This window comes from Bombyx mandarina, chromosome 12 (genome assembly GCF_030267445.1).
Source record: "Bombyx mandarina strain Sakado chromosome 12, ASM3026744v2".
In the NCBI taxonomy this organism is placed as follows: Eukaryota; Metazoa; Arthropoda; class Insecta; order Lepidoptera; family Bombycidae; genus Bombyx; species Bombyx mandarina.
The window spans coordinates 12,571,393-12,599,360 of record NC_143219.1 but is presented as its reverse complement, the minus strand read 5'-3'; the positions used below and the strand labels follow the sequence as shown (position 1 = coordinate 12,599,360).

Sequence of the window (27,968 nt, the reverse complement as noted above, 5' to 3'; positions counted from 1 at the left end):
AATAAGGACATTTTTCGACTAACGAAATTAATTTGCTGTGATGGTAATACGCAGCGAATATTCGAGATGCGTTAACTAATAACCAAACATCGATGGTTTTTTTTTATTCTATTGTACCTACAGTTAATCACAAATCAGATTCGGATACCTATTTATATGTAGTTAGGCGGTTGCATTTAGATTTCATCTGTGGAAGCCCGTAAGCCCTTCGAAACAAAAAGGCCATACGTACAAACGCAAAAAAATAAATAATTAAAAACCTAGAACGGTAATTAAAGTGAAATAGCATAGGTCTCATAAAAAGTTGTCGTAAACACGGCCCAAGATAGATATGTCTGTGGTACAGCGCGCGGCTTTGAAGTTCTTTGTCCTGCTGTAATTTTACGGGTGGTGGCCTTACGTAAAAATAAATACGGCTCTTGGGTCGGCGTAGGTGTGCCGTGAATCTCTGTTCTGTCGAGCAGACCTTTGTATGGAGCAATGCCGGAATCAGAATATTTTTTTTTATATTAAACTAGCGGACCCGGCAAGCTTTGTTCCGCCACACGGTTTGTTTCAAACACACCAACCGGTCAACTTCAAAATTCTACTATAATAACCAAATAATATACTACGTTTAGCTGTCAGTTATTCCATATCAGTGGCGTTTTGTTACACCACGTTTTATGTCACATCCCACGGGAATGTGATAAAAAGTATCCTATGTCCTTCTCCTGGTTCTAAACTACCTCCTCACCAATTTTCAGTCAAATCAGCTCAGCCGTTCTTGAGTTATAAATAGTGTAACTAACACGACTTTCTTTTATATATATAGATTAGATCAACATACGATAGTTTTCAGAGCTGACTGGGTGAAGACTGGGGTGCTCTTGAATTTGATTAATTCGTGCTCGAGTTACGTGTTCACGTTTGGATAAGCGATAATTATGTTTTCAGCTTTGAAAGTGACGAGTACGTAGCGTGAAGTGTGCTCATGAGGACTCACGCAAGACTTATTTTAGTGAGATGCGATAAATGCTGCGTTTTTATTAAGCAACTAACTGACCCGGCAGACTTCGTAATGCCTCAATCGATAAATAAAAGACCTAAACTTTTGTATAAAATAAACTTAAAACAAACAAAAGGAATCCGTCCGACCGGGGACACATCAAAGGAAAAAACAAAATTGTTATTTTTATTTAATTCTAAGCATTTTCATATTTATTTACCTTTTAAACGTTCTCTGGACTTCCACAAATAATTCAAGACCAAAATTAGCCAAATCGGTCGAGCCGTTCTCGAGTTTTAGCGAGACTAACGAACAGCAGTTCATTTTTATATATGTATATACATTATAGTGAAAAAAGTGTAGACTTCAAAAAATAATTTAATTTACCATTTGCTAGTAAATGCTTCCATGTAGGTTACTCTATCAACTAAATGTAGTTGAACGACTATAGATATTAAATTTCATTGAAACTTTATTAACAGCCTAAATCAAAATATGGGATAATTTTTGGAATTATGCAAATGACCAGGTCAACACCAAGGATATAATTCTGATACAATAAACGCGATAATGTGGTCGCTAGTTCGTGATTTTAACTACGAACTGATAGAATATCTCGTCCAAGTGCAATCATGTTTTAACGCCGTCTTTCTATCTGAGTGGGTGCCTAAGCTTTTTCTAGTATTGTTCTTTGTGATTTGATTCTTATTAATATCACATATCGGAATCAGCAGTAATTCCACCTTAGAATTCACTTAGATCTCCAGCCGAGTGAAAAGTGCTCTTAACGCCGACATGTCATACGTTCAAACAGGGCTTGTTCATTCCCACCCCTTGTCGCCCATTTCGCATCACTGATTGCTCGCATTCGCACTAGAGTCTCACACTTCAATTTTGTTAAAAAATACTTAAATGGAATTTTAACACTAGCGAGAATATCCACATTTTGGTGTTTATCACAGCTTTAATTTACCAAGCGCACGTATTTTTTTTACCATGATAGAGATTATTGAGATACTTGATTGTGATCCGCCTGTGGACAGCTGCAATACTTTTGTACATAAATGTTTCACGACCCACTTAAGCCATTCCATTGATAAGGTGTACAAAGAAAAAATAGCCATAGCTATGTATATGTATGTAGGTGGGTTCGCCAACCCTCAATAAGCCGTTGTCCTATATTACTTTTAAAAGTCTGACATCATCACGACTGACGTCAGCTTAATCGTTGATATGGATGAACTGATGAACTCAAAAATTACAAGACTAATTTCCAATTTATTCCTCAGGACCTATTAAAAATTGTGATATCAAATCGAACATTCCTCCGACATAAAACGCATTATTACGTGATTAATTGCATTAATTTAAAGAATCAACCTCATATTTGCAAACTGTAATTATTTAGTAAAATAGTCCAATTAAACTGAGAAGCTTAACTGCTCAATGTCAATGTTAAGGCACCGTAAGGAGCTTACGGCACCCTTATGGTGAGCTATTAGCGATATTCATAGAAAATTTAATTTTTGTAGGTTTTTCACTAGATAAAACCAATTGTTTGACGTCAAATTTAACTTTGCTTTGTATCAGAAATTCTGTTATTTTCCAGTAAATTATTGTAGTGTTCTAAATTATTAAATTCATAATTTGTATTATAATTATAATATTCTATTATTTTTATTGGTCGAGTATTGTTTTTCTTTTATATGAAATATGTAATAAAATATCTTGTACTATTATATATTATTATTGTAAGCCGATGTGTGCGTAACTAAAGTGGCGTAATTTTTATCGTACCGCAGAATTATTATACCTTTGTTTTTGTGGAATTTTTTAAGCGTCTGGTATTGGTCTCATGGAAGGTTAAGGTTTGGTCGTTTAAACCAGCGAAATACAGCCGCGAAGTCATGAATTGTTTTCTCAATTTGATGTTGCGGGACTATGTTGCGAAGACGAACATTGCCGGTAATTTTGATGTGAAACATCTATAGCCGCACGTAAAACCGATTTCTGGCGTGGCGACGCGTCGCCATGCGCAATCGATTGTGCGATTCTCTCCCACTCGATCCGGCGTTAAGCCATCTCTCTCGCTACACTGAGCTCGGATACCTATAGTGTATACTCCGTAGTGTATACAGTGTTGTTTACTAACAGTACACATAACCTGTGTTTTACTTGAAAACAAATTATTTTTTCGTAATATTTTATTTTATCATTATGACATATTTAGTTCCTATCACAATCTGTTCTTTTCTGCATATTACTTTTACAAAATAATGTCGATGTTTCACATCTGCCAGGCGTCCCGTGACGGCTCACATTTTTCTTCAAAAGAACGCCTTTTGATGCTAAGCTTAAACGAGCACATTTATTTCGGAATAATTCAATGTTACACTTGATAGTTTAGTTACGGTTTCGACAAGTAATTTTGCGATTTAATTTAGAAACTTCATTGAATGCACTTCAATGACTCGCTTATATGCTCCTTAACGAATTAATTTTGTTTGTTTTGTATCAATCCGCGCAACGTTGTTGAATGAGTCGGCGCAATAATTATTTGGCATAAAATATTTGCGGTCCGGTAATGTATAATTTCCCAGAGATTTAACACGGGTCGGGATAACGCCATTGTCCTTGCTTATTTGAAGTATGTTAACAATGACAACATCAATCAAGTTCGTTTTAAAACTGCCTGATGCTTTTTTTTATTTTTTATGTTTTTATTACTTATATAAGTGGACGAGCTCCCAGCCCACCTGGCGTTAACTCGTTACCGGAGCCCATAGACATCTACAGCGTAAATGCCGCCACCCACCTTGAGATATGAGTTCTAAGGTCTCACTCAGTATAGTTACTACGGCTGCCCCACACTTCAAAGCGAAACGCATTACTGCTTCACGGCAGAAATAAGCAGGGTGGTGGTACCTACCCGTGCAGACTCACAAGATGTTCTACCACCAGTAAAAATTGTATTTGATATTTACAAGGTGTACTTGGCAGTATACATAGTATTATCTTGACTTTAGTATCGTAAACATAATTAAAACACACGAGCATATAGCCCACCTGATGGTGAGTGGTTACCATGGACTTCAGCAATACGAGGGGTAGAGCCAAGCCACTGGCTGACTATCGCCGAATTTCGAAACGTTTCAAATATTTTATAGTTGCTCTAGTTAGGGCGACTGAGGTGTTATTTGTCAATATTTTAATTAAGTTTACGACTAAAGAAACTTGAAAAAATATTATTATTATATGGAGTACCTATTTTTCTGCATAGTTTGTGCATAGTAAATATTTTTGGTCACTTGTAATTAAGAAAAACTGTACAAGTAACTAATTCAATGAAGTTTAATATTAATGACTTGCAGCAAGATTAAAATGCGATTTTTTTAAACTATGTCGTGTCGAGTATTAGAGGCACATTTAGAACATTCTCTTTAAAAGTTCTTTATACTTAACATCTTACCCCTTTGGCGTGTTTCGACTTCGGAATTTTACATGAAATATAATGCTCGGTGCATGTTTTCCGATAAGTTTCTACATAACATTATTTTACGTGTTCCTACGTGTTCATAAATAATAAATATTATATTTAAAAAATTCGAAGCATTATAAAATGAATAACTATTTTAGATAACGATTCTAGTTCTATAGAGATTGTAAGAAAATTAAAGGGCATTAGTAAATTTAATATTTAGTATGCCTGAACTGATCCTAGAGTTTGTTCGAAATAGTACCCATATTGTATAATAGTAAGAGCGTGAGTTTGGGAAAAGATAAGTATACGGTTAAAAACTATGCATCAATTTGAAAGAAAAAATCTTCTCTCTCTCTCTGGGCCATCCCAAATAAATTATACACGACATCAGCAATCAATATTTTATCTTTCCTGTTTCACCTATTCAATGTGTGATCTATTAAACGAATCCATCAGAGCGCAAAAACGGCCTTTTGACGTCACATTTAAGGTATAGTATTATGTTTCACTGAGAAGGAAATTGTTTGGTAAAATGTGTTAAAGTACGCGTAAGACTTAAGCCAACTAATTGACTTTATATAACGCAGTTGTGAGTCCGCACGGGTAGGTACCACCACCCTGCCTATTTCTGCCGTGAAGCAGTAATGCGTTTCGGTTTGAAGGGTGGGGCAACTGTTGTAACTATACTGGGACCTTAGAACTTATATATCAATTTGGGTGGCGCATTTACGTTGTAGATGTCTATGGGCTTCAGTAACCACTTAACACCAGGTGGTCTATGAGCTCGTCCAACCATCTAAGCAAGAAAAAAATATTTACAACTTGGAAAAAAAAAAAAACTAAGAATACGACTGGCTATACAAAATACACAGTGAGTATCCAACAAGCACACATATATTCTCAATTTAACGTTATTATTTTCTTAATAAGGGCAAGAAAACTTGGTGTCTGGATTATTCGTAAGATCCTCTTGTCGCGTTATCTCATTGAGAGACGCATAGAATATTGTTGAGACGTGGAATGCTCTTGTCTATATTTGTGCTACTCATACACAATACGGGTATCAAAGGGCACGCTCTACACACAAGTCTTGCGTCTAATTCATAACTATTCGATCATCTCCAGACAGACGATAATTCGTAGTTATGTAAGATATGAAAAGAGTTTTTGACGGGAACTCGAAGAGCGAAATTATGTGAATTCTTTTACTTTATTACTTTGGTGTTTGTTCAATTTTAAACGTACTTAAATAATAATTTATTTATTTATCTAGAGAGAGAGAGAGAGAGAGAGTATTCTTTATTGTACACCAAAAAACAAATAAACAGTGCGATACATTAAACACAAAAAAGTACAATTGGCGGTCTTATCGCTAAGAGCGATCTCTTCCAGACAACCATGAGGTGGACAAGAATCATTTGGAAACGAACTACGCGCGGTGTACCAATCCAGTGAAATACATATGCATATATGTACACATACATATACACATACATACATATATCCGTAAATATACATACAATTAATACACAATGTATTATAATATAACAATTTTTTATTTAAAAAAAAAAAAAAAGGAAAAAAAATGTTGCTTCTTTACACATCATGAATAAGCAATTTACATATAAAAGATACTTAAAATACCTTTGAAACATATACAATTGAAGTAGATCTAGTATCTATTTATGGCTTCATATACTAGACAGTATAAAGGCGGACTTAATGCCATAGGCATTCTCTGACAGTCTACCTTAGGGGGGTGCAGAGATGAACCTCGGTAGGTGTAACGTGATAGTGATATTACTTAAACATATGTGTATACATAACATACATAATATTTATAGATACTAATACTCGTACTTAAATAAATAGTACATATTCATAAATATATAAAAATACATAAATGGTGTTATGTATTTTTTTCTAAATAACAGAATTTTTATATGCATAAAATTTTAACGCTTAAGACAAACTCGACACTGACAGCAATGCCAGTGAAATGTTAAATGCGTAGTAAGCCAATTGCTAAATTGAGAAAAACAGAGAAAAAAAAAAAAAAAAAAAAAAACGGAGCATTTTCTGATACAACAAAGTACATTTTACTCACAATCTTATTTTGAATTTTATGCCTAGCAAAATAGCTGTTGTATTTTAATATCAACGACGTGTAAGACGCTGAGAGATCGGGCTTTGTTAGCATCGTACACTTCACAAGTTTACTCATATCTTTATTGAAGATAAATTCAGTTTATCTCCGTTCCGTTCTCAGAAAATAATATGTTTGCTTACTTGCTTCGTGGTAGTAGTATGTAAGACGACATTTTACCCACACCTATATATAAAAAATATGTGTGGGACACCGGATAGGAACGAAGTTCCTTATTATAAAAATATTAATTTTAAGTTCTATTCGAGGTATAAAGAAAATAATTATTCTGGTATACACTTTTTATCATGATTTTATATTGATAAAACTTTACAAAGTACTTTATTAACAATGATTTATAAAAAATATATTAAAACAATATTTTATTTTTTGTAAGTTATTACAAAGTTAAGTCGTACACTGTGTGCATTACTAATAAAAATCTTACGTTAAGGACGTTTTTCCCACTTAGGGTACCACTCCGCATCGACCCATAAGGAACTTCGTTCCAATGAGCAAATAAAAATAGCCGTTTGATCTAATCTAATCTAATCTAATTTGAATAATCAAACTAACACTTTATTTGTGGTTGCATTTTAATATGTACAAAGGGGAAAATACGAAATACTTTAATTTAAATAAAGCATTACTCGTAATATGGTATTAAAATACGGAAACGTCTAGAACTTTCCTTAGCATATTTTTCTCTTCTTCGGTATCACTCTGTAACTTTTTTTAGTTCACTTGATTTTAGATTAGTTCTCATGGCGTGACCAGAATTTTCCCATTAGTGTCTTTTGTTTTACCCTAAAAAAATATTGACTAGATATTTTTTGTGGTTTTCCGTACCTTACAACCTTTAGCTTAGAATTTTTTCTATGCTTCTTTGAAATCCATTTCATATAGCTTATTGAAGCCGTCGTGGCTTAAAGGTTAAGACGTCCGGCTTACTCGGGTCAAGCCAAGCGACTATGCCTCAAACGCCGCAGGCGGGTATCTCATTCTCATCTCTATGGAAGTCTTCTGTGAATAAATTTGTCTTTTTGATAAATTCCCTCTTAACAGACTAGTCGGTCTAGTTGTGTATTATATGTTAGTAGGGGACAGATTTGATGCATCTCACGATACCAAGCCACCTGTGATGAATGAATAACACAGTGTAATAAAATTTAAGTATGAACAATTCGATAGTAGGCAGCGGCTTGGCTTTGCCCCTGGCATTGCTGACGTCCAAGAGCGACGATAACCACTCACCATCAAGTGGGCCGTATGCTCGCTACTAAGGCAATAAATAAATAAAAATCATACTTTTGCGTAAATATTTGCAGCAAGGCGTATTTTAGCCCACAAGGGTAGGTATCACCAAGCCCATTTATAACATGAAGCATTTATGTATTCCGTTTTGAAAAGGGGGAAAGTCGTTATAAATTAAATAAAAAATATTATTAATTTATGATAAAAATAAATAATAGTTAAAAAAACTAACGAAATACGCTTTTATAGAAAATCCAACTAAAAAATAAAACATAAATTTGAATTAAAAATAGTGTAAGGAAAAATGATTTTATTGTAAAAAAAACGTGGGGTGCTTTTCAGGATATTATCAAAATAACTCTTCTACTAATATCTGTTCATAAAATATTTATAACTACTGATACCATGCACCTCAAGTTTTTTTTACAATAAAATCATTTAACCTTACTTTATTTCAAATTCAAATTAAATTTTAAATTAAATTTAATTCAAATTTATTTTCTATTTTTTAGTTGGATTTTCTATGAAAGCGTATTTTGTTACTTTTTTAAACTACTATTTATTTCTTATTTTTTAGTTGAATTTCTATTTTTTCAATATATTTTTTCTAATATGAATTATCATCGGTCCTTAATAAATATACCAAATTTTGAGTTAATCCGACGTTTTGAAGGGGGTCAAAATCATGTTCCAAATTCCGTTACATACTAACATATATACGTCTGAAGCTAACAAAAGCGTATTAAAAATTGTAGGCAAACTATATACAGCCGCATAAACGGAAGATAATATCAAAGACAGCTTGTGGATGCGTCACCCTGTGTTCTCTAGGCGGTCAAGCCGCGCATTAGCTATTTCTAAATGTTTCATTGCGTGCCGCATCTGAAACAATAATTTAGCGACTGTAATTATTTTTAATGTTCTTATTGTATTCTATTAGCCCTAAATATCATCATTTTCGGGAACTATTTATAGTGTGTATAAGCTGTGTAGGAATAAGGTGTGCGTCGCATCGCCATCCCCAAGGAATGCTTGCTTGTTTAATCAATAGAATGGTACGCATATTCGTGTCTGTTATTGTCATTTCGGAAGGCAATCTTTGTGTATACACTTTGTTTGAGGAATATATAGCCTAAAGGACCCAAAATAAGATTGGTTTCGCAAAATCAAAAGGAAAATTAGCGTTGTGAGTACCTCTCGGCCACCTGGTCTGACTAACGTCTGATTAACGACACCGAAGCTTCTTCCCCGAAGCCTTTTACTGTCCATGTTGCCCGTAATTATGAACCTTTACCGATTTATCCGTATTTCGGCGCGCTATTTGACCGAAATACATGAGTACTTGTACTGTAGAGGTTTATCTACATGGGGGGGTCTGTTATTTACTTCTCACACTAGCGGATAACTCTGAGAATAAATAAGTTAACACACAGTATTTCATAAACATTTTTAATGTGTTGGATGTGTACAATATTATAATATTAACAAAAAAGGAGAAAACGACTCTAGAAACTAGGCGGTTCTAATCTATATATTAATACGTGAAGCGAGAACTTTGTACCCCTTTTTTCGAAAATTGCGTGGACGGAAGAGTATGAAATTTTCCACACTTGTAGAAAATATAGAGAAGGAGTGCAGAATGATAGTATTTTTTTTAAATTATGCATACAAAATACATTAAATCAGTCGAAAAAACCATACACACACTACCGTGTTTTTGACACAACACGCATGCACACTATTTGTTTATTGTCAAACTTTTCTTATCTGTGGTCAGATTAAGAATAGATTAAAATTAAATACTGTTTGACTTTATTAATATTTGTCTACAGTGTAGTTTTGGCGTAATTTGTGATTTATAGAAGTATAATAGTCTTTGACAATAGAACAAAAATAATGTTCAAACTTATAATATCAGTAAAATAAACTCGAATTTTGACTACTGGGGACCAATAGTTATAATAAACGATTTATGTTAAGCTTAAATCGACGCGTGAATCTTGGTATCTGACGTCAGACGTGGTCATATTTTTGTTAGTAATAAAACAATATTTAACTCTCTAATATAATTAATAACAAAAATTCTTAACCACAAACAACAACAATCTTCAAGAAAATATTCCAAGAGCAAAACTCGATAACTCCTTAACTGATCCTTCTAAAGATTGGCATAATTTACATCTACTTAAATGTTAAATAATCGCGGACAGATGTTAGGTTCGTTGAGAATAGTAGACTTTGGTTTTTAATTTTGATTAGGATCGTATTTGTGTTAGCATAGATTTCGAAGTTAAGACACCTGGCGTGATCGTATCAAACGATTCTTGGTCTCAAGGTAATCTCTACATAGTATAAATAAAACAAAGTCGCTTTCTTTGTCCCTGTATCTGTCTGTCCCTATGTATGCTTAAATCTTTAAAACTACGCAACGGATTTTGATGCAGTTTTTTTCAATATATAGAATGATTGAAGAGGAAGGTTTATGTGTATAATAACATGCATTAAATAGTGGAGAAATCAATAATAAATTACAATTTCCGAAGCGAAGCGAGGCCGGGTCGCTAGTAATTTATAGAAGAAAATCTAATACGTTCTTACGATTTTTTTATGAAGAATTCGCGGCATAAAAAAATAGAAGAGTCAAATTTTTAAATTTGCGAGTTGAGCGATCATAAGATTTGCTAGTCGTGCATTTCTATGGGAGAATATAATATCCTCGTGAAAATAAAAATCTATTGAGCTGCTGAGAAATGTAGCGTGACTAATGTTTGGATGCTTCGTGACGCCGTAAAAACGCTAGTTGCTTTTTTCATGAGAACCCACCTGAAAGGTATGGTATGAAGACTTTCATTCCTTATTTAATACGTCATTTTCTTTAATTGAAACTTGTAAGATTTTATCTGAAGCAATGCAGTATTTTAATTGTGGTTGTGGAATATTTACTTTGACATAACGCTAAATTTTACCCGCCTCTTCATTTACGTAGAAAGTGAAAATGTTTTTAAATTCTAGAATGTTTTTTTTTCTTAGATGAGTGGACGAGCTCACAGCCCACCTGGTATTAAGTGGTTACTGGAGCCCATAGACATCTACAACGTAAATGCGCCACCCACCTTGAGATACAGGTTCTAAGGTCTCAGTATAGTTACAACGGCTGCCCCACCCTTTAAGCCGAAACGCATTACTGCTTCACGGCAGAAATAGGCAGGGTGGTGATACCTATCCGCGCGGACTCAAAAGAGGTCCTACGACCAGTATCACCGCATTCGAAATTTTTGTTTTCAATATTGCTCAAAAAATGTGCTTTCTATCTTCGCACAGGGTATGAAGTTGTCAGTTAATTGCCACGCTGACCACTGACACGCTCATTATCAAACTTACTGTCATCTAATTCATTAAAGGCCTATATTAACAATGAGTTGCAGTGTCAATAGATACATTGAGAATCGGAAACAGCCAAAACCTTCTGAATTGGTTCGTAAACAAAATACAGTTTACGTGCGACTATGTTAAAAACACTCCTCCGTTTAAATGTCCTATTTAAAATGGCCGCTCTTCTCTGAAACAACATCAGCTGCGAGGCAGCCCGGACAGTTGGGAAAGTAATTTATTTAACTCGCTCTTTACACCCGGGGCGTAGTTTTAAATAAGTTTATTTCTAAAGAGGAGCCTTTATGAGTGTCTTGCTTGAAAAATATCTTCCACTCTCTATTTCTATTTTTATAATTACGTGCTTGGAGATTCAATTCACGTTAAAAGTGACGTAAAACTTGTTAGAATTATTGTAAGGCACCTCTTACATACACTCACGATGGACTTCTACGATACAGGAGCAATAGATATTTTAATGAGCTCATAGACCATATGGTAAAAAGTGATAAAAGAAATTGTAGAATACACTAGGGAGTTCCGTTACCTATCTTAAAACAACTTTCAAACAAAACCCATGTTTTTTTGGCAAAATATTAGGTGGATTCTTAATGTTAGTACTGATATTAGCAGCCACAGAACACGTCGAAGAGTTTGACGAGACACTTGACCTATAGCATCAGCTCACTGAGTTTTTTGCCGGATATTTTGAAGGGGTGGCAATTTAGAACCTTTTTTATTTTTTTATTTTAATGCCCATGTAGACAGACGAGCATACGGCAAACCGGATGGTGAGTGATTACCGTCGCTTATGGACGTCAGCAATGCCAGGAGCAGAATTAAGCCGCTACGTACCGTTAAAACTCTGGTAGATGCAGTAGCGAAATCGCTACTTTTTACCATCTCGTCCACTTATCTCAACTATAAGACGTAGTTTTTTAAATATTAATACATACTAGTGTAATTGTAACTTTTTATGAATGAATATATTACATACACACTATTATATACATACTAGTGGTCCTCTGGTAGTCGTAATTCGACTATAATTATTGAAATTATAAGTTTGTACACTATTATGATTCTATTGTCAAAGACTATTGTACTTATATAAGGTTTCTCACAGATTTCGCTAAGACTACACGTTAGATAAATAATAATAAAGACAAACAATATTTTAATCTATTACCAATTTGACCACAGACTACAATAAGAAAAATTTGACAATAAACAAATAGTATGCATGTTGTGTGTGTCAAATATATGATAATGTGTGTAATGTATTTATGTTATGTACATAATTTAAAAAAAATATTAAGATTCTGCACTCCTTCTCTATATTTTCTATAAGTGAGGGAAATTTCATATTCCTCCGTTCGCGCAATTTTCGTAAAAAGCGGTCCAAAGTTTTTGGTTCACGTATTAACATATAGATAATTAATTAATGTATAAATAACAGTTAGCATGATTTTGACACTTTGTAAATTGACGCGTACTACATACTAATCTATCTTTTATTTTAGCTCCGTGTAAGGAATAAAAAAAAAAACTATATACAAGCAATATTCCCTTTTAGAAAAGGATTAGCCAAAACAATGTTCCAATCTATCGAGTTCCCAACACAAGCGCGCATACTACAGAGCTCTCCTTCAACACACTCCACCAGTACATGTACGACATCTTCAGGGACACAACGATCGATACGATTGGGGCGTGATAATTTTACCCATTAAAAATGAAACACTTGGCCTGCCAATATGACCAGAAAGTTTAGTTTTCTAAACTAAAAAACACTCTTTAATCAAAACTCAAACTAATCATTTTTCATCCTGGGGAGCCTGTCGTAAATATTATACATAATTATATTGTCATCGATCCTCAATATGTGTACGAACCTTAAGGGGACGTTTTAAAGTTTGTTAAAAAAAATGTTAAATGAACTTTACATATTTTTATTTTATTTTGTTATTACTTGGATGGGTGGATGAGCTCACAGCCCACCTGGTTTTAAGTGGTTACCGGAGCCCATAGACATCTACAACGTACATGCCGCCACCCACCTTGAACTATGAGTTCTAGTTACAATGGCTCCCCCGCCCTTCGAACCGAAACGCATTACTGCTTCACGGCAGAAATAGGCAGGGTGGTGGTACCTACCCGTGCGAACTCACAAGAGGTCTTACCATCAGTACTAGATATATAGAAATAGGTCAAGCTAATAAAAGTGTGTCAAAAAGGCGCCACCACCCTGTCTATTTCTGCCGTGTAACTGTAATAAGTTCCGGACTGTAAGATGAGACATCTGCTGTAGCCGCCGAACTGAGACTTAGAACTCATGTCTCAAGTTGCTTGGCCATATTTACGTTGTTGATGTCCGTGGGCTCCAATACAACCACACAACACTATGTTAAGATCATTCGCCTATTAAGAAAAAGCACCTTAAACAGAATACTTCAGCTAATCCTCCTTCTATTGGGGCTTAATTAAGAAAATCCCTCACAAGATCGAGGATCTGAATACGACCATTAAATAGAAGTTCATATTCTTAACGGTACATTAAACAAAGTCCAAGCTAATCAGCATCTTACGTTGAATGGCTCTGTGAGAAAATTGTTAACGTATGTACGTACGTATGACTTGTGAGTATGGGACCCAGTGTGTTAAGGAGCTTAAGACATTTCGTGCTTGAGCCAGCTAATTTTGATAATTAAATATGTAATGGCTTTGGATATTTGCGATTTTTTTTATACAATTAGCTTACTTAGTAGTGGCAATAAGTCATTACATGTGGCCCATTCATTAAGCCTGAAGTGCCTGGAATAACCGTACAAAATTTCATATAAATTCGAAGTCAATAAATTCTTGAACTTAATGCTTTAAAGGACTTTGTATTATACATTTATGATAATTTCATATTATAAAACCAGAACGTCAGATGTCTTATAAAATGCGTTTCACGAGGTTTCGTAGAAATTAAAGAAATTTGATAAACAGAACATCCATTGTCGTGGAATAATGCTCTAACATTTCAAAAGTGCTTTGTCAAACAATACTGTGGGCGTACCTTTGACATTCATCAAAATATCTGATATCAATCGATTCGTGTGCGACGAAGCCTATATATACATACATATACCTGTACGAATGTCCATCCGGTGATTTTGTTGGACTGGAACGTTGACGGCCCACTGAAATACGACACGGAACACAAATTTCAATGCCCCTTCTCGCTGAGCCTTTGCTCGCCCACCAGTCCCGGTGAAACTGAAAACGCCTCGGGCCACCGAAAATCCTTCATTCTTGAAAAAATATTTTCATGATGACGAATATTTGACTCTAATAAACTTTTGTTTTATATACTTACTTAACTTCAGGCATGTGTAAATATAATACCTATTCTTGTCTTGTAAACATTTCCGATGCTCGTAAAACAAAAGAATCCCTAGTAGTGGTGTTTGGGTGTGGGATTAAAATAATAACGAAATTCTTGAACTACGTTTTAAAAGCTTTTATCTTTTACGTCTACAAGTCAAACTTAATTGAACTTCAACTTGACGAGCACACCAGTTTATGTGCCGTTATAAAAAAGTTCCTCGGTAAAAAACCTGTGAGACACTTAATTCAATGTTTAAAACTGGCAATAAATGTAGCATCGTAAAAAACACTTCCCTTTTCATTACTTTATAGCTGGTTTTTCTCAACGTATTTGTTTTGGATAGCGAAAACAAACGAGTTTTATAAAGAACGTTCCTTGGAAGGCAATGAGGAAGCAATGAGAGGGAATAACGGTGGCTCCAATTCTGTTTTTCATTGTTTCATAATAACGGATTAAATGAGGAATGATTACTCAAAGGGAATTTTGCAAGAGAACGCGCTCTGTTATTCGCTTTGTGTAATCGTGAACTATCTTTTTGAGGAGATCATTATTTTTCGGGATAATGAATATGCAGTGCCCTCCAAGCCTGGCTCTGCTCCAGAGAATCTAATTTTCAATCTCATTACATCTCATTCGTCTTGTTATAAACGGTTTTAATAATTTGTCACGGTCAGTTCGTGTGGTTTTGAAACTGGAATATTTGGAATTTTTAATTCGCTAATTTGAAAGCGTTCTTTCTTCTTCTTCTCCATCGCTCCTCTCATTACTGAGGATCGTGACTCCGATTAGCTTGTCGACTGCCCGCCACCATCGGTTCCGGTCAGTTGCCTGGTGAAGTGCAGCGCTAAGTGGTCCGCTGGTTTGCTCGGAGATCTGGTCGGACCAACGTTTGGGGCTCCGGCCTCTAGGACGTTTTCCTTCTACTTTTCCAGTGACCATCAGACGCTCCAAGCTGTCTACACCTATGCGGGCAACGTGGCCAAAGTAGCGCATTATGCGTTGCGGACAGGTGGTAGACAGGCGTTGAGCGTTGATTAAATTTATTAAGCTGATTAAATTATAGAAAGCGTTAAAGGAATTCAATTCAATATTAAATGAAATTTAATTTTAATGATTAAAACAACATTTACGAATCGATTTTTATTCTACAAAAATTTTTTACAAACCCGAATACGTTATACATTTCATAATCACGCATGACCAATGTGTTATATGTTAACTTTTGAATTTTGTTTACTACGTCTTATATATGTGTGATAATGTCTCTTTGTTTGTTTAGGATGGTTAGATGATCTCACAGCTCACACGGTGTATCGCTCATAATTTTCAACGGTCAATATGAATGCCGCATCTGTTGCGACTGCTCTGGGGTAGACCGGTGTTTCAAAATAAGAGTGGACTGTATTAATATTTAGTAAATTTATAAAATAATAAAAAAAGTAAGTGTCGCGGGCGGCGTTGCTGCACGAAGTGACGAAGCCGGTGTAAATCCGCGACCCCGCGCCGCTGTCCTCCTCCCGGCGCCCGCGCCGCGCGATCGTCGATGTCCGTGCATCGACAGCATCCTTCCTTGAGACATTAGGCCGAAGTTTCAATTACAAAGTCATCTACACTGTCACTTGCTTTTGAATTAACAAACGTATGTATTATATATCGTCACGGTGAAGAGTTGCCAGGTTCGCTAACAAATGCAGGAATCACTTTTCTGGGTTTCTAAAAATGTTTTTGGACTTGCCCTGATTCTGTTCATGAGACCCTATATCGAGTGGGATATGTGGAGTATATGGGACTGCCGTAGACACCCACTAAACAAGTCCATTCAACTCTCACCGGTCCAATCCTGTCCCGAGGTAGAAGCCGGAAGAGGTAGAGCTGGTGACCGCGGCCAGGCCGGTGAATGAATCAGTTAACAACGACTTTATATCGTTGCCTAAGCGTGCCTCTAGTATCCCGGGATACCCGCTCGACCATAACCAGTCAACGGGATCGAAATGCGGTACACCGCCAACCAGTCTGTTTATGAGACCTTTATAAATTTCTTTTATTTTTACATTTATTTACTTTCATTACTTTACTTACTACATTTCTTTACGTTCACTTTATACATTTTCTTTTATGAATTTTATAGTCACTTTATCTAAAACATACGTATGTGCTTAACGTGAATTTATCTGCTAGCTCATTATTAATCCCAGTATGTAACTTGTACTTTTGGCTCAACGCGGTTTTTTTATATAGCTTACATACATAATTTTTTTGAAAGTTCGGTTACTGTTTTGTAATCGAAAGTTTGATGTACATTTTGGTAAGCACGGCTTTGATTTTGAGTCTTTTGCTGATTACTTTGAATACAAAAAGCACACAATTTCGCTTAAATTTTGGGTCGCTCAACAGACTAATTTCAAAAGGCAAACATCAAAGGTCCTTTTACAAGAGTGAAAAAAAGAAAGGAAAATCACTGAGTTTCTATTGTACCAATAAAATCATGACTTACAGGATGAATTTCACAAAAATAATTTCAAATTTAGAGTTACGCTTTTATTTGGTATTCGTCTGTTGTCATTATGTCTTCCTTTGACATTCGAATCAAATTTACAAGATTCAATTTTATCTCATACAAGTCGTAAACTTACAATAAATAGGCATCAATAAATATTCCAGTTCAACGTTTTATTATTAAAAATGAAACACCAACTTGGAGTCGAGCAGACTTATACGTACGAATCGCATTTTATATTGAAATTAATAATTGGAAATTTCCGGAAACCCACTGGAAAGAGTTTCCAGAATGTTCCGCTGCTGCGAATCATATCGCACCGACACTTTTAACTTGAATCGCTGCGTCTGCTGTTAATTATTAATTAATTGGAGCCACGTATTGCAAGCTCTTGTATACAGCGTGTGTTATTTTGCTGTTTTTTTGTTCGTCCTTAGTGTGGTGTGATTTAAGCGCTTGAATAAATAATTTACTCATGTGGTTTAAGCATAGTGCGTCACACAAACTATTTAAGCCCTATTGTTGTTTGTATGCTATCGTTAAAAATATAAAAATGAAGTGTCAGCTCCATTAACTGAACTAAATATTCCACATTAAATAATCTATACTAATATAAAAAACTACAGTGGTTTTTACGGATGTTCCGTTATAACTACTGAACCATGCATCCGATTGACTTGAAACTTGGTATCCATGTAGAAAATACTTGTACTTAAGCGATAGGCTAATATTTATATAAGTGTTAGACTCCCTACACCAGTTACGGGGGCGTTAATGATGAGAATCTTTGTGGGGGTGAGAAATAATAATGTTAATTTTAAATGCCCAGCGAAGCGAACGGGTACAGCTAGTATACTAATATTTTTATTGCCCGTGTAGGCAGATGGTGAGTGGTTACCGTCGCTCATGGATGTCAGCAATGACAGGGACAAAGTCAAGCCACTGCCTACGGTTTAATGCTCTCCATAAGCCTCGTTTGAAGAAGGACATGTCATAGCGCTCGAGAAACACCGTGGAGGGGAGCTCATTCTTAAGTCGAATGGTACGTAAAAAATATATCTGGAAACGCACTGTGGATCTCTCAACTCAGTGGCTCCAGGTACTATGGATGAACTCTACTCCGGTGGCGGGCGGTACTATAGTAAAAACGAGATTATGATATCATCTCAAACAATTTCTCAGAGTACTAATAATTTTCGGATTTTTCTATGGCTGTAGAGTATTTTCTCAATCATTAAATGTTATACGAGGCACATTATCAATATATTGATAAATTAAAGAAATCTTTTATGCCTTTCGTAGTCAATAAAAACTCAGTTACAGACATTAGCGCTTTTCAATGTACTCAAGGTTACATAGAAACTAATCTTATATAAAAATAGAATAAAAAACTGTTTCCTAAGTGTTTATGGGGCTGGATGAACGATGTGCGTGATTAATTGTTCCCAGTTAGTTATTAATTATTATTAGTTATAATAAAAAAATGTTATTACGCTCCTCAGTTTATTTTACGTATTCTAAAACAAACAGACAATTCTATTACCGAACTTCAATTAGCCGTATTGTTGTCTAAAGCGCGAAGGAAATTCTGTTCTGAAAATAATAGCAAGCCTGTCGCGAGTAGGTAGGTAGGAGTATTTGCCTTAGCAGAAATTAATGAGTGCGAGCACAACTGTAATGAGACGTTACTGTATCTATTCCAGTTAATTGTATGCGAAACGATCTACATATAGGTAAGGCATTTAATCATCCCGTATAATTACAATGGAAGCAATCAATTCTTTTCATTTAGCCAAGACAGTCCAATTCCACTATCATCGGTTTCCCAATTAGAAGCAAATTTTTGTAACGAAACTTTCAAGTTTTTGTTATAATCTGAAGAGTATTTGAATACATGATTCAGGCTTCCACGTGAAAATAAACACAGGATTATTATATTTAAATTACTAATTCTAGTAAAATAATAAGAATTTCTCGAGTTTGCATTGTCTGGTCACGAACATAAAAATAACGAGTTTTTATAACATACTAGCTGACTCGGCAGACTTGATCGTGCCTCAATCGATAAATAAAAGACCTAACCTTTTTTATAAAATAAACGGAAAACAAAAAAAAGGAAAAACAAAATTGTTATTTTTATTTAATTCCGAGCGTTCTCATATTTATCTACCTTTTAAACCTTCTCTGGAGTTCTAAAAATAATTAAAGACCAAAATTAGCCAAATCGGTCCAGCCGTTCTCGAGTTTTAGCGAGACTAACGAACAGCAATTCATTTTTATATATATATATATATATATAGATTTATTGTTATAACGTATTTTTGAATACAAAAATATTAGTGTTTAGATTTCGATTCATTTGTAACCTATAACGAGATCAATAGTTTTTTTCAATTGATAATTGTTATTGTCAATTCAGAATAGAAACAAAATGTTTTTAATATTTATAATAACACGAAAAGAGTATCCGTTTTTTGCTAACTCTTAGTACAGTGGCTCTTTGTCGTATCGGTAGTACTCGTAAAATAATAACATTTTGACATAAACAGGTATAATATATATAAGCAGATATGCTATATTTAATATAAAAAATCTGTAAAGAAATCTAAAATTCCAGACTTAATATTTTTAAGCTATTGCATAGCTTCTATCGCGGGCCTTGAGCGCGGCGACCGAATCATGAAATTCCGTAACAAAAAAAACCTAACACCCCTCACTCCGTCTACCATGTAGCTCGCGTTCAACACATTCACAAGTTGCGCTTGTGTAGTGTTTGTGTATAAGCGCGCGGTGTGACGTCACACTGCATGCGCATCATGAAAAGTCTGCCCATCTCTCTCTCGCGCGGTCTAGCTTATGAGTGTGAAGGGGATAGTTAATGTTTTGCTTGCGATAATGTTTATAAATATAGCGTGGTCTTATTTTATTATTGTTTTAATATTAAATTATAATTGCATAAGTTGATAAAAAATGCTATGCAATAGCTTTACCGCAGCAGTTCCCGAGTGCCACACGTTTTTTTTGTCAACTCACGTTATTAAGAGTTATACGAAAAGGTATTAAGTTGATAAAGTGATTTTGGGGGTATTTTTGTAACGATTGCATAGATTGTACCCAAAAAAAATATTTTATGGCAAAGTAAATATACAACCAGACACATTGGGAGTCACATTAGAGATACAAGAACTACGTCAATTAGAAAACCAAAACCAAACTGTTAACTTCTAAAAGGCTCTGCGGAATCCAAAGCACATTTAAAATGCTGAACAGAATGTTTAATTCACTATACATTATTTAAGCTCATCGATTTTCCATTCACGTAACTACCGCCGTTTATAAAGGAGTAATTCTTGATAATTCAGGTTACTTTATTACAGGTTTTTAAAGCAAGCTAACGTAATCGTTGCTGATATGAGATCTTAATTTTCATTTTTTCAATTTTTATTAATCCTATTATTATTATTATAATTCAATTAATTTTATATTTACTTTATATTTGCACACTTTATATTCAAGTAAGAACATGCAGGAATTTTTAATTTTATTATACCTTTATTTATGTACCATGTCTCTGGCAAATAAATAATTTGTATTGTATTGTATTAGATAGGGATGCAATTTGTGGAGTTGTGTGTTTTTTTTTTGTTTCGACACTTGCGCATTTTCGCATATGCTTTTAAAACGGCTAATAAGCCACTATAATTACACATTTAAAAAAGAAGAAACACAAAATACACAGTTCGTAATTTGTTTCGTTGTATCCAGTGTTACTAGCAACATCGCCAAATTTCCTAGTAAACACTATCTGAAAATGTTGCTAACTCATAAACAAGGGTACCATAATTCAACGAACAACGGATGTGACAGTTGAACCAAGAACGGATACCGCAATTCAACCAGTTTCTGTCATGAAGCAGTCATGCGTTTCGACTTAAAGGATAGGATAGGCTAGGTGGAAGTCCAGTTATGACTAATCTTATGTCTCGATGTGTTCTATTTATGTTATGATGCTCCAACAGACCTAACAGCAGATCTGTCGTGATCTAAAATGGTGCATTCGTAATTGGAGCACGCACTGGAATAAATCGTGAATAGGTGGCTAGGAGCGTTTGCACGTGATATTTGAAGTCGAAGTTGTTTCAATAAAGACTGACTGTCTGAAGGCTAGGGCAGCCGTTGTAACTATACTGAGATTTTAGAACTTATATCTCAAGGTGGGTGGCGCATTTACGTTGTAGATGTCTATGGGCTTCAGTAACCACTTAACACTAGGTGGGCTGTGAGCTCATCCACCAATCTAAACAATAAAAAAAAATTGAGGGAGTTCTTATACTTAGCGATAGTGCCAGCCAAGTCAGGTTTCATATACTTTTTTATAAGATTAAAAGCTCACTAAGATTCTTGGAATCAGAACATTCTATCGTGTAATCAATCCCGGAAAAATGGAGATCCGTTATAAGAACAAAAACAAGCATACACCAAATTCTGAATTTATCAACGATACGAACTCTGACTACAAATGAAGCCGGGACTAAGTTGTACTGTTATCAAACGATCAATACTTGGCAAGCCGTCGTGAGTAAGTACGGAGTCGCCGAGCGGATCTTCATTATCTTCGTATATGTGCAAATAAATAACGTACATCCGGCATTCCGCTGATCTCGGCCCTTTAACTAAGGTGCGAGAAGTCTTTTACGAAAGTGCTTACACGTTTGCCGTGTTTGCATGAAATACCCAAGATATTTGTCTAATACGGGAGCCCTTCTGTAACGTACATCAGTCCCGACATGATAATAAAGGTACCTGAACCCTTCCTCGGCTTCCAGACGGTTTATTCAATGAACCTTCGATATATCTTTGGAGTTGTGTGTCTGTAACCCTTTTTTTGTCGCTGCGTAAATTTTTGAGTAATACGGAAGGGATGCGCGGTTTGATTAGCAGGTTTCTTTTTGTTTGTTTAATATTATGTTTTGTTGAGTTCGTTTTTATTTTTTGTTAGTTTTAAACGAATCCACATTCGTAACTTTAAAAGTTTATTTCTCAATAAACTGACGGTACTGAGTTCGTTCAAAATTTAGAATTTAATCAATTTGATGAATTAATTTACTGTCCATAAATTTATTGCTGAAAAATGCTGGAAATGAGCCACAAGTCTACGACATTTTCTTTGTTGTGTAGTAATAACGGAGTCTAATGAGCAAGAACCTTGATGCCACCTAACTCATGTGAAGGAGAACTCATCTCTTTCCGCTCCAATACGCAACCGTCAAATCAGGGACCTATGGAAGGTCTTTTCCCAGTTCTGGCTCTTGTGGGAAATGTTTCCAATGGTTACAAAAGCTTCAGAATTCATGTATTTAAATTGATTTATTTTATTATATGTATTTGTAAGTTTTTTCAATTAAGGTTTCACACATGCTATAAATAATATTGTTTAATAGTTGTCTAAAGAAATCATTTGGAGCGTACATTATTTCATAGGCATGCAGCGACGAGGATTAGTTTGCGAAATAAATGAGCGTGTAAAATGTTGTTAAATACGTTGTGATAATAAAGTTTTAATAATTAATAACTGTTGACGAGTGATGTTGTGAAAACGATGGAGAAGCTCCGGATGCCGTCTTCGTGGCGGATTTGGACTCTCCTACTGTTCTGCGTTTCAAAAGAAGGTAAGTTTCATCTATCTATATATTAATACGTGAAGCAAAAACTTTGTATCCCTTTTTACGAAAATTGCGCGGACGGAGGAGTATGAAATTTTCCACACTTATAGAGAATATAGAGAAGAAGTGCACAATGCTAATATTTTTTGAAAATAATGCATAAAAGATACATTAAATTAATAAAGAAACATTACACAGACTACATACCATGTATTTGACGCACACACGCATGCATACTATTTATTGTCAAACATTTGTTCTTGACGTCTGTTGTCAAATTGAGAATAGATTAAATATTGTTTGTCTATGTTAATATTTTTTATGATGTAGTCTTGGCGAAATTTGTAATTATAGACGTATAAAATACTATCATAATAGTGTACAAACTTACAATTCCAATTAATTATAGTTGAATTTCGACTACTGCAGGACCTTTAGTTTTAGTTAATTGCTCTACCCACTTGACAGTTTTAAAGTTTAAGTCAAACGTTCCAAATCGAATATCGATGTGGTTCATGGTAGAATATTTTTGTGGCGCAGTCACCGAAAACACACGACACAGACACGATTGACTTCCACGGCGAAGTAATAACATCGTGTAATAAAAATAAAACCCGCAAAAATTATTATTTGCGTAATTACTGGTGATAGGACCTCCTGTGAGTCCGCACGAGTAGGTACTATCAACCCGCCTATTTCTGAAGTAGTAATGCGTTTCGGTTCGAAGGGTGGGGCAGCCGCTGTAACTATACTTGAGACCTTAGAACTTATATCTCAAGATGGGTGGCGCATTTACGTCGTAGATGTCTATAGGCTCCAGTAACCACTTATCACCTGGTAGCCTGTGAGCTCGTCACCCATCTAAGAAATAACAATAAACTTAAAAAAGGTACCGAATTTCTATCACTAATGACTACTTCCCACAATTCACAATTCGTCTATACTATCCTCACTCTATACTCAGTCTAATTATTCTAAAATTATGTCCCAATGGTATTGAATTCGCTTTTATTAACTTTCAAAAATCATTCTATTGTACGACTGTATCGCGGCGTAATTAGTCCAAAAGGTGATTTAAGCCCGTGCGACCTAACAGCAAGCCTTACAGTGGCTGTAGATAAGAATGTGTTTAGATTAGAAGATACTGAAGAAAGCTAGCTAGTGGTGTAAAGAGAATGAAGTATTTTAATAGTATAAAAATATTTTTAGTTGGTAAAAATCTTTTATAGTTCTCAACTGATTTGATGCTGTTAGTAAGGCGCCATACTATTGTTAAGAGATCTTTTGAGATCGTATCATCACCCCATCTATTTCTGCCGCCAAGCAGTAAGATGTCTCGCTGTAAATGGTAGGACAGCCTATATACTACAGAACTGAGACTTAAAACTCATGTCTCAACCGTATTTATGTTCGACTATAGGCTCCGATAACCTCTTAACACCAAGTGGTCCGTGAGTGATCTTCTAAAACTTAAAGCAAATTCAAAAACTTTGGAAGCTCAAAAAAGCTTTAACCTAACATCATATTTTCTACTTCTGCGTCATTTCTTCTACATTTTCGTATACATCTATTGCTTAGTCACAGTTGATTGTTCTAGTAATATTTAAAAATGATTTTAATCTTCTAGAATCTTATAGATGACTTCAATATCATTTCCGAGAATCATTGAGTTAAGATCCTCAAGCGTTAAAAGGTTTCATTCGTCCATAATTTTGGAGATTCAAGCTTAAGACTTCCACAACAATTCAGAAACGCCAATTCTAACCCTTTCTGATTCCGTAGTAAGATAAAACTATGTTCCGTCCGTTGCAAATCTTGTTTTCACGCTCTATTTCGTACCGTGATCTCTAATCTGAGCACGTTAAGGCCTCCCATGTCCTAAATAGTACTTAGGCTCAAGTAAAATTCATTTGGACAGCACGATTCTTGTTTGATTTACTTCCAAATAGGATTAGATTCCAAAAATAATATTTTTAATTTACACTTAAAAAAAAAAATGATATTTTACTTACAAAAATGGTATTTGTAAAATAAGATCAAAAATGTTATGAAGATTCATGATTTTTTGTAAACTCAGTAAATTAAACTCAGTAAATTCAGTAAAAACGGCCGTTTGGTGTAGTGGTAAGTGACATGGTCACTACACAAGGGGGTCGCGGGTTCGAATCCCGCCAAGGAATATATTTGTATGATAAATATAAAATGTATTTGCCAGGGTTATGGATGAATATTAAATATATGTATGTGTATAATAAAAATCTTATATTTATTTACGTTATCTGGTACCTGTAACATAAGTTCTTTACGAACTTAGCACGGGACCCGTTAACGTGGCGTGATCGTTAGTAAATATATATTTATTTATTTATTCTTTATAAGAGTATGTGTTCTTACTTGATTTAGTTTCATACAAACCACTATAACCTTGCTTTTTAGTTCGATGGCCAATTAAAGCCTTCTTGGTTAAATAAATTTAGTATTTAAGATTAAAGCGGTTGGTTTGTTTTTGCTCTATATAAGAATATGTCGAACACCTACAAATCCAAGAGAAAGTCGTACTTTTTATATTACGTCGGAAAGTACTACAAAAAATCTTTTGTCAACTCATTTCCTGTTTCATTTCCCGCCATATCAGGAAAAGAACAGTGTAACATCTCTTGAAACTGATCAAACGCAGCCTTTATCTCGTGTGTCGGCGACCTCAAACGCAAGCAATATATAGTCCGTGTCAAATGCAGCGGTCGCCGGACCGAGAGGCGTATCGCGCGACCCCAATCGAAACGTTCGACGGAAAAAAAAACGATCGTTTCGAGGTACAGAACCACCCATAAAGTTTAGAATTGCTCAGACGATACCAGCCCAATCAATACTGTACGGGAAACTAGTTGTCCTGTAACGCGGCAAACGAAAAACCGCTTTAAAGGTCTGACATTTAGTATGGATGAGAATGGGTGTTTCTAAATTGAATGTGAACGGGAAAAAAAACTGCATGTTATTTTTGAGTAAAATAATACTTTATCGTAGTGATTTTGATACTAGATATATATGAGACAAGCGACCCGCCCTCGCTTCGCTTCGGAAACATTAAAACACACATGAAACAAAAAAAATAAACAATAAAAAAAAAAAAAAAAAAGTATCCTATGTTCATCAGGAACAATGTCGGCTTCTAATGGAAAAAGAATTTTTCAAATCGGTCCAGTAGTTTCGGAGCCTATTCGAAACAAACAAACAAACAAATCTTTCCTCTTTATAATATTAGTATAGATAAAGTATGGTATCGTAAAAAGTGACAAAGAGATTTTTTGGAGAATGTGCAACAATTTTCTCTGACTGCTATACTGACATACTGCAACTACCAACCGGCATTTACTGGTAGGGTGTAATGTAAAGTGATGCGGGTAGGGAAGACTCCTACCTATTTAAGCAGCAAAGCAGTGATGTGTCCGGTCTCATGGATGGGACATCTGGAATACAATACTGTCCCAACTTAGTGTCTTAAGTGAACTACGGCTGATTTACTGATGGTAAGACGTATTTATTGTAGTAGGATATCTTGTAAGTTCACAAGGGTAGGTACCACAGCCCTGCCTATTTCTGCCATGATGCAGTAATGGGTTTGGGTTTGTAGGATGTGGCAGTCATTGTACTGTAAGAACTGAGACCTTAGAAGTCATGTTTCAAGGCGGGTGACGACATTTACGTTGTAGATGTCAAGTTTCCTGCAATTTTCAGTGCTTAGTACAAAACACATGCGCCAGGCGTCTTTCACGCACCGGTAACTTTTCTGACGGAAACGTTGTAGGATGTGCAACCGAGCTAATTTTCCTGCTCGTGAGTCTGCCTACGTCAGCTTCATAACAATTGTAAAAATATGAATTTTCGTGTGATCTTATCTTATCTTATACATTTAACAAGCAATTCTTGTTTATATAATCTGAATTTTGGAAACGGCTCCAACGATTTGCATAAAATTTAGTATACATGGGGTTTCGGGGGTAAATCGATCTAGCTACGATTTATTTTCGGAAAATTTTGTTATATTCGTGTTTTCAATAATCAACTTTATCGATAACCAACTTTATGACTCTTCCCGATATCTATTGGCGAATAATAATACTATTTTTCTTAATTGAAGGCAACTAACTGCTATAAAGACAAAAAAAAGATGGCGTTATCAAAAAAAAAAACGAGCAAAGTTCGGTCATCATCTAGTGTACAGTTAAAAATGACATTGCCGTAATAATGTATTTATAGCCAGCAGCAAAAAAGGCAGCATTAGTAAAGTTATACAAAACCAAGAAGAAAATAATAATAAAATAAAAATAAAAAATCGTAAAGTTACATACAACAATGTTACGACTCTGACTACTGTGTGAGTAAAATTTGTAATGTAATTTTGAAACTTTATTAGATTGTAATAAGAATAAATTTAGAGCACTCGCTATATTTTTCCAAGATCCATCTTTTAGGTTACGCGAATTGATTATTCATATATGCTTATTAAAGCCCGCGGGAATAACAATATTTATTCTGTTTTACGAGAGTCTGCTTTGGAAGCGTGAATATTCTGTGAGCTGGAAATTATCTATTTTAGGTTTTGCATTGGAAATCGTTTGATATTTTAGGATTTTTCAGAGCTGCTTTTTGCTTTCAAAGGGAGGTTGGCACATACCCACTATGTGTCGGTCATCGTTTTGAAGACTTTTTGAAGCACAACTATGGTCTCATTCACTAATATATCAAATAAAAGAAAATCTATCATAAAAATGGACAAACAAGCTGACGACCCACATGGTATTAAATGGTTACTAGAACATAGATGTAACAACGCGCATGCCGTCACCAACCTTGAAACATGGGTCTCATTGGTCAATACCAAGACTTCACCGGACCAAGACTTCACGACAGAAATACGAAAAAATACCTCTATCGCAATTAGTACTTACCCTACTTTGCCGATCCAAGACGTGCCATTTCGCAGAATAATTTGGTGTAGGACAGATTGTAAAATTCTGGTATGAATTACATTTTAAAATCATTTTGTCCCTGTCTGGTTGTGGAAAAGTCTATAAGAAAAAAAACAAAATGTGTGCAATTCAAACGTGGTAGAAGTGAAACCTTCCAAAATTAAAATACAATTATCCTAAACGTCTTAAGTATATGTAAAATTTTGTCATTAGTAAATAATTAT

At 35.0% G+C, this 27,968-nt stretch overlaps 1 protein-coding gene across 3 annotated transcripts in view; it reads left to right on the top strand.

Annotated features, from left to right (window-relative positions):
- Positions 1-27,968, top strand: part of LOC114246095 (uncharacterized) — a 58,679-nt gene that overhangs the window by 3,974 nt on the left and 26,737 nt on the right. Inside the window, exon 2 of one of the 3 annotated variants that reach the window (XM_089732028.1) lies at positions 22,593-22,780. In XM_089732028.1, the coding sequence (XP_089588154.1) occupies positions 22,711-22,780 (70 nt within the window). In that variant the 5' untranslated portion in view covers positions 22,593-22,710. Of the gene's footprint in view, positions 1-22,552; positions 22,781-27,968 lie in introns of all 3 variants that reach the window. The other 2 variants (XM_089732029.1, XM_028178481.2) reach the window with 2 other exon arrangements.